At 42.1% G+C, this 8,954-nt stretch overlaps 1 protein-coding gene across 1 annotated transcript; it reads right to left on the bottom strand.

Moving 5' to 3' along the window:
• Window positions 1–4,032: 4,032 nt before the first annotated feature.
• On the bottom strand, window positions 4,033–5,934 carry LOC308078791 (pseudouridylate synthase 7 homolog; the record flags this gene model as incomplete). The annotated part of the gene is made up of 1 exon (XM_080420142.1): window positions 4,033–5,934. The coding sequence occupies one exon, from the start codon at window positions 5,932–5,934 to the stop codon at window positions 4,033–4,035; it is 1,902 nt and encodes a 633-aa protein (XP_080276268.1).
• Window positions 5,935–8,954: the final 3,020 nt, after the last annotated feature.

Genomic DNA, 8,954 nt, shown 5'->3' with positions numbered 1-8,954 from the left:
TTTAGTCTCTGCACCAGTTGTGGAACGTATCAGGTCTTGAATGAATGTCTGCTCTGCTTTGCTCTGTATGGATGCAAGGTTTCCACCCTGCCACAAACACCTTTTCTACATGTTACCCCGCTAAATAAATGTAAGGCAGACCAAATTGTAGGTTTATAAAAATAGCAATTATTTTATTATAGAAAAGTTTACAAAATGGTACTTTCATTTATTTGCATATATATAAATGGTTAAAAGTGTTAGAGCTAATATAACGGGAACAGACTGGTACAAAAAAGTAAAGTAAATCAAAACATAAATCAAAGGGAAAAGGAACAGCGGTCCAACAAGTGCCGCTTGTTCATAAGGTGTATCTACAATCAATGACAAAAGCACAAGGGTCAGTTTATAATATGCACATGGCATGATATCATATCACATCAACACAATATAATAAAATGCATTAATGCCATCTACAAAATGTCACAGATATATTGCAATAGGCAAACCAATAAAAGGAATACCTTACCATATAGCTCTTAAGTGTTATGCTCAGTGGTGTCACACAGGCAAAACCTCCCTCTCAACAGGTTAGACACACACACACACACACCACAGAACAGGCCCCGTCTCCACCTGTATCTGTTGAGCAATGACATTATACATGAAAGTTAAACAGATACACAGAAACAACAGATACACAGAAACAAACTATATAACATATATAAACCCTTGTTCACCTTTGCACATACATATACTCACATTTCTTCAGTTTAAATGCCCATATGTACCTAAAGCAGCCACACCCCAAACAATGCACCGGCACGACAACAATACCGTGGAACAGACCTGACAACATAAAAACATTTCTTCATTGTAAACATACAAAATAAAACAACAATAAAAGCGAGGATAACAAAACAAAACAAACAAACAGGCTTACCGAGTTACCAGTCTATTCCACGAAAGCGGAATTAAATTATCCTGGTTTGAAAGGCAAATCCAGGTTTGACAAGCCTGCGCTGTTCAGCCTGGTTTATTCAGTTCCACGAACGCCAAGCCGGGCTGAGAAGGAGAGGTTTGTCGAGCCAGGATCGTTAAACCAGGCTGAATGTGAGTTCACATATTCCTATAAAAGACCATGAAAGTCGATCATCAATCGCAGAATCCTTGAACTTGACCAATCATGGAGCCCAAAACCAGAGCGGCGTTCTTCTCTGTGGCTGAACAGCAGCACTGCAGCAGCTCATGAAATCTTACAAGGAAGTAAAATGTATAATAAGCAAGAGAGGAAACACAGCCGCAATAAATATAGATCCAGGGAGAAAGCGTGGCAAAGTATTGCAGACAAATTAAATGCACAAGTTGTCCAAAAATATGCAATTAATAAATCCATAAATATATAATTCAGTTAGGCTTAAACATAAGGAGTTTAAGTGAATGTTGGAATTATAATTACACACTTAGAATAATTTTCTAATTTCTAATTTCTAAAATCGAAGATCTACAAGTGAAAAGCTTGCCTTTTGGCGGCCGGGGGTCCCCGGTCCACGGGGGTCAACGGGGGGCCGGGGGTCAACGGGGGGCTGGGAGTATCCGGCCCCCCGTGTACTCCCGGACCCCCGTTGACCCCCAACAGAGGTCCGGGTTATACATACATACATACATACATACATACATACATACATACATACATACATACAAACATACATACATACATACATACATACATACATACATACATACATACATACATACATACATGCACGCGACGCGTTGTGAGCTTGTAGATCTGCTATTTTCAAATATTTTTGTACTTTTACTTTTGGTACTTTAAGTACATTTTGATGACAATACTTTTGTACTTTTACAAGTCAATTTTGAATTCCAGAGAGAAGCCTATGCGGGTGCAGGTACCAGTTTTAGGGACTTGTGGCGCTATGACCGTTGCCGTGACTTATGGTTGGAGATGGCTCCCATGATTCATAGAGGTCATTCATTGTAACTGCTTTCTTGTAGAAGAAATCTGTGGACCATGTCAACTTAAGGAATGTGACAATCCATGTTTCATCCAGAGGTGTCAGAAGATGGCAATGAACAGTGATTGTATAAGACCAAGTGCCTATAATGGGCTGGTAAACCTGGTGTACTGGATAACTTAGTTATTCAAGAAATTGTATAAGTAACTAGAGGTTTGGGCCGCTACGCAGACCTCTCATCTAGAGTTCGGGCCGATATGTGGCCCTCACACCTACGTTGCACCACCGATCCAACTGATATGCCCATAGATCTCTGTATCTGTCAGTCCATGTCCTTTTTATGCCCATATATGGCCATATATTTTCCTGGATTTTTTGGGTGTTCTCAATCTCAAGCATGCGTTCTGGGGTACCAGAATCAATTGAAAAACCTTTTTGTATTAATTAGGCATGTAACAATTTATCGTAAATCGATTCAAATTGAGTCAAGCTGGTGACAATTTAAATCGATTTAATAAAGTCTACAAACAGGGCGAATAAAAAAAAAATAGAAGAATATACAGGATCTTTGTAAGTTGATGAAAAAAAGAGTTTCAGTCATTTGCTACTGCATTGAAAAGAGGATAAGAGAAATCACAGCATTTCAAAAATAAAAGAAGAGGAGAAAATACTGGATTTGTGTAAAAGAAATAATTAAAAAAATATACTGTATTTTGCGGTCATTTGTCTGGAAATTTATTTTGTTTAAAAAATCGTGAAAAATCGTATCGTGAACCTAGTATCGTGATTCAAATCGTATCATGAGTTGAGTGAATCGTTACATGCCTAGTATGAATGTTTTGGGAGATTAAGTGATATTTTTCATAGGCCTATTGACCTGTCTATTTATCATAAAAGGTGCTTTTTTAATATAAGGCTGAAAATCACCACCTCAGAATGAAATAATATGGGTAAATGATACATTTCCTGAATCCTTAGGTCATGTCAGTATTCCAGTTTTTGTGTTTGTGTCTCTGATGTTTCTTGATGCCACAGGACTAAAAGAAAATGAGGCGGAAATTGTGGAAAAACATGTGTTAATGATTAAAGGTTTGAAGAGCTCCAGTGACCACTGTAGCCTACTTGTTATACATATTAACAAAAGGGCTTGAATGAAAGCTCTATGTGTCCCCTTACCAAACACTATAATAAAAAAAACATTGAATTGTGTCCTGAACATGAGCCAATACCCAATACCAAAGATATGCACCGCATCTTAAATGACATTTTTCAATGGGCAGGGTAACTTTAGCAGCTGATAACACAAGTTAGCTGTGACTCAGGAAGGGTTATCATAATGAAATATTATCTACAGACATAGAGCTTCTCAAAAATGATAACTTTGCCACCTTGAGTTATACCGACATCTGGTCTGGCCCATGGACTACATGCATGTTTTCCCCATGTTTGTCTAATGTATGTCTCACTCACTGAAATCTCAACTGATTTTCACACGGTTTGGTTTGTTATGAATGTCATACATGTATTATGATATGATATAAGATTTTTTTCGTTCTTATTATTTTCACGTTCAACATTTATTTGTTCTTAAAGAGTGTTTTCAGTCGAAATAAATGTAGGAGAGAACAGAGTAAGATTGGCCACTTTTCAATTAAGTTGTCCTGGAAGCAAGGAAACATTAGATAGCAGTCAAATCTACCCCTATGTCAGGATGTCTTCTATCAATTGAAATCATGAGTAAGCATCTATGACAAAGGGCCATAAAAATATGACTTATTGAAAAAAGTGGTCATGTGGCTCAAATTGCCCCAGGTTAGGGGTAAGTTGATCCAAGTCAAGGGGTAAGTTTACCCACATGATAATTAAATGTTTTAAGTTTAAACTTAATAACACATATTTCCCTTTAGCAAATAGTCATTTATTTTCTTAAGGGTTATTTAAACAATATAAAACCAATTAAATAAAGTTTGTTTTTCAGAACATTTTAATATTTGCACACAGCATATGTAGTCACAGTAGACGGCTGCTTTGCAGCTTGTAACAGCAGTCAGGTTGACGTCGGCTGAGCTTGGTGTCAGTTCAACCGTGTGGTGTTGAGCTGTGTCAGATTTTTTATGCTGGTGTCCATCTTGAGCACCTCCCTGATGGCCATGGTGGCGTAGGTGGAGGGAGGCAGAGAGAACTCCATCCTCAGCGCTCGATACTTCCCCTCTTTGTTGAAGACAGGAGCAGGTTTATTGTCTAGTTTCTCTACATCAGTGCGGACAAGGGAGATCTTTGGGTCATCATACTGAATCAGCTCCCAACTGACATCACTGGGTCTGATGAGGATACGTCGGTAGGCTCCAGCTAATGAGTAGTCCTTCACTTTGTGTCTCATGTTGTCAATATCCAGCCCGTCTGCTGACAGCAGTTCTCTATAGCCTGTGCCCACATGAGAGGGGTAAATGACGTCAAACCCAGGCAGAGGCATCACAACCTCATGGATGGACTGGCCCTCAGCCTCCTCTGCGGACAGTACGTGAGCCGTGCCTCCCTTGAGCACCAGGTCACCCTCTACAGCCTTCAAGCCAAAGGCCTCTATCCTCCGGCTCACCATGGTGTTCCACACTACACTCTGATAGCTGTGGATGTACATCAGACGGTTGTTTCGAGGGATCAGTCCGAAGGCAGTGATAATGTTCTTCTTGCCGTACTTGAACAGACCCCGCAGCAGCTGGCCCTCCACACAGCGCTTCACAGGAAGCTTCTTCAGGGCAGCTTCTGGGTCCTCAGTCTTGGCCCACTCCTCCCTGCAACGCAACATGTAGTGTTTCTCCCCTCCAGGACGAGGCTTCAGAATCAGGTCTACAACCTCATTCCAGTCATTCTTCAGAATGGCCCTGCCAACCTGGTACGTGGGCACTGCTGTGGTGCCAAAGCGCTGCATGCCATAGTAATTGATGAAGCCAGTCTCCTTGAGTGAAGTCATGGCCTGCTGAACCTGCCCATCTGTTCCTGAGATGTTCCTGAGGACCACAGTGAAATGGTTACCCTGCAGCTCTCCCAGCTTCAGGGGGTGGTTTTTATAACAGAAGTTTCCCAGCCTGAAGTTCATGAGGCACTTGTTGAGATGACATAATCGTTCTGCTGTGATCTTGTGGACTGCAATCTCCTGTACAGTGATGGCTCTCTTGTCCTTAGTCCCCATGTAAGAAAACACTGTGGGGGTAAGCCTGAGGAATTTGGAGAGGACATTGATAGCCTCCATGGTGTCCTTGTTTTCCTTGTACAGCACAAAGTGACAGAAATTGCCGCGGTTCTTAGGCCACGAGTGCTTCCTGGGAGCTGCTAAAGCCTTTGTGCCGGCAGCATGGTAGGCCACTATGAACTTGCGACCTTCCATAACCTCCGTCTTTGTCTCCAGGCCAGGGAACTGGGTCTTGATGGCTCTGTGGACCAGTGTTCGCTTCTCCTTTGTATCATCAACTACCTCTATAGAGACATTGCCCTCTTTGTTCTTGAAGAGCTGCAGCTCTCCAAGCTGTGTTTTATGCTGCTCGGTCAGGACCTCGGTCTCCCCTGTGGGCTGCTGCTGCGGCTCTGGAACATCCTCAGCCTCTGGAGGGATAGAGAGGTCATCTAAGCAGACTATCTTGCCCTGTTTGCTGATCTCGTGCACCACAAAATCTGAGTATCTCTCCTTCAGGATACCAGAGAACCCCTCATGTTCACTGACAAACTTCAGAATCCCCACGTCTAGCTCTGTGAGACTGTGCTTCATCATGTCCGCAAAGGTCTCTCCATCTGCCTCCCCAGCACCCTCTCCTTCACCTCCATCTTCTTCTGGCTCTTCTTCCTCCTCCTTCGCTGCTCCGTTCTTCTGGTCAGTCTGAACTCGGGGTCTCTTGGAGGACGGATCCGCACTATTGTCTGAGCAGCATCTCTTCTCTCCGACTGGTACTGCAGGGACCAGCATGGACTCTGGTTCTACCATGTGGACCAACCTATTTCTGCTAAGCCTCAGAAAGATGTGGAGTCAAACTTTCAATGGCACACGTGTGTGCTTGTGTTGTGTTGTGTTGTGTTGTCAGTCATGCCCAAAATGTCTATGATGTCAGACTTGGATATGTCAATTAGCTCCATATGGAGTTCCAGGCATCCTGTGACTAGGACTAGCAAGTATGATATGAAAGCCTTCTTTACAGATACAGTATAGAGGCTATATCATATATAGACAAACATTTGGAGATCTCCAACTTCAGTGCAAATCATTCTGCCCAAATATGGTGTCTGACGTCACATGCCCATATTTGGAGAGGGCCCGGGACAGAGTTTGCGTGTGACATCAGAACCGAACTCAGCAAGAGAGAGACACGAGAGAACCTTTGTCACCCACTCAATAACCCAGGCCATGCTGACTGAACCTTAACAAGCTGATTGAGGACATCCCTGCTGTCTGCCCAAATCGGCATTGTTTAGGGAATAGCTTGTGTTGTGTGTGATGTTAGACCAGAGCTCTGCATCTAATATTTCACAAATCAAGTCTGTGTGTATGTATGTCTTTGTGTCTGTCACTATTGGTGACATCAACATGAGATCATCCTTGCCCAAATATGGAGTTCCACATGGCTCCAAAGTGGCCCCCAAGTACCTCTGATGATGGGTACTGCACTAGTCAAAGGCTATAAAGGTACAAGCACGTAGACTAGTTACTTGCTAAATAGCCATCTAATGTACAGAGGAAAATCTTGTTCCCAACATGAGATGTTTGTAAACAAAGAAATTTGAATCACTAAATGATCACATTACGGATAAGTAAAGATCCTCTGTAAGATTCAACACAAAGTTGTATGTTTTCCAGGTCAATAATGGTGTCATGCTGCTAACGTTTGACACAGAACTTGCTATGCAAACCGTGCTGGATCTTAGACATGCCATCCATCCGTCAAATATAAAATTGCAACTCAACTTCAAGTGCTTGTTGTCAGTGGAGGGGAGTGCATGACTGTAGAGAGGCGCCTCTGCAGCTACAGTGCTGGCACTGACACAAACCCTATTTTTCTATTTAATAAAGAGATGATCTTGTCTGACCGGGCTCCAACGGTCCCTAAAACCACCTTCTAAACCAATTCTGAGAATGAAATGGAGCTTTAAGTTGAAAAGTCTCTAAAGATGCCACCTGTCCTTAAAACGATGGCCTCAAGAACACAACTAGCTGTGGAAATGTTTGAAGTTGCCAAGAAAGTTTGCCCTTTCTGTGAATACTTGGTTCACGATGAACATCTTGTGATACTTGTTTCCAAATATCTTTATTAATTTCAGCCAATTTGAACAGAGCAGTTAGGGCAATTTGAACAGCGCAGTTAGACCTTTTCTCATTTTCACACCGGTCACACTTTCCAGATTTGCAGTAATGAAGTCTATGACATTTCTTTAATTGAATAAGGCCTAGTCTAGCACAAGATGATGAAGTATTAACTCGATCGATAGCCCCATCCCACCATTCGTCAGGAAATGTTTCACCTAATTTGGTCTCCTACTTGTTCCTATTCTTGACCAGAGGGAGCATATTTAAACAAGAGAGTGGTTAATCTTTGAAATATGGCCCCTCTGACCGGTTAGTGTCAAAATATTTTCCCATGGTTGATCCTTTGGACTCTCAGTATAGGAGGGATACAGATTCCTCTGTACAGAATTCCTGATTTGAAAATATCGGAAAAGAATGTTTCTAGGCAAATTATATTTGATACGAATCATCTCAAAACAACTGAATATGTTATTTTCATAGAGATCTGAGAATCTGACAAGGCCATTGTCTTTCCAATGCATGAAGGCAGAGCCTAACACAAAGGTAAGTGGTTACAAATTATTGGGCAATTTATAGAGTGGTCTTTAAATTTTAAGTCTGAACGCAATTTGCCTTCTAAATCAATAGTTCTCAAGCGTCTCATAATTCAAAATTATTCAACTTTTTTCAAACACTTTCTAGATTTTTAGACCATATCAGATGTACAAGCTCGCAGCGCTGCACAAAGTGACGCGCTGTGAGCTATCTGCTATTTCTGAATGGCCAATGCTGAAATCTAAGAATAATAGATGGTTTCCCGGTTTTAATGGGTAAATAAAATTATATTTGCGTACAAACATGAATGAATGTTTTACCCCTGAAACTAATATTTGTTGCCCTTTTCCTTGATTACATCTGCAGTGGAGCTTGAACGTTTGAACCCTTTACCGTGTTCTACAGTACATTTGAGCATGAATAGTCCTAAAAGTAAAATAAAACAAGTAGCACAGCCCCATGAGTGATATTTGACACACACTGACACACTGACACACACACTGACACACTGACACACACACACACACACACACCACGTCAGGTGATGCGGATGGGAACAATGACTTCTGCCCCCCTGGACCCTCAGCACAGGAGCCCCTCAGGGATGCGTTTTGAGTCCCCTTCTCTACTCCCTGTACACCAACGACTGCATGGCTATGTTCAGCTCCAACCAAGCGATCAAGTTTGCAGATGACACCAGTGATAGGCTTGATCACGAACGATGATGAAACAGCCTATAGTAGAGAAGTGGAGAACCTGACACAAGGTGCTGGGAGAAAAACCTGGCTCTCAACGTTGACAAAACCAAAGTGGTAATCTTCCGACTACAGGAGGCCTCCTAGAGATCACTCTTCCATCCAGATCGGGGGCGCTGCAGCGGAGAGGGTCAGAGAGTTCAAATTCCTGGGGGTGCACATCACTGAGGACCTCACCTGGGAAGTGCAGACAGAGCGGGTGAAGAAAGCACAACACCGCCCAATCCCTCTAGCCTCTCCCTCCTTTTCTTGCACTATTATGCTTGAACTATTCTTACCTAGACTGCTGTATAGAATATGCTATGAAAATGTTTAGAAGTTAGGTGGCAGCTACTGAAAAAATGCTGGTGTAATATACCAATAATATATGCACGTGTACATACGCTGATGTGCTCCTATTTAAAATCTTTTTACGGT

This window comes from Gymnoscopelus braueri (assembly GCF_963280865.1).
Source record: "Gymnoscopelus braueri genome assembly, chromosome: 22".
In the NCBI taxonomy this organism is placed as follows: domain Eukaryota; kingdom Metazoa; phylum Chordata; class Actinopteri; order Myctophiformes; family Myctophidae; genus Gymnoscopelus; species Gymnoscopelus braueri.
This window is presented reverse-complemented; position numbering and strand designations above follow the sequence as displayed.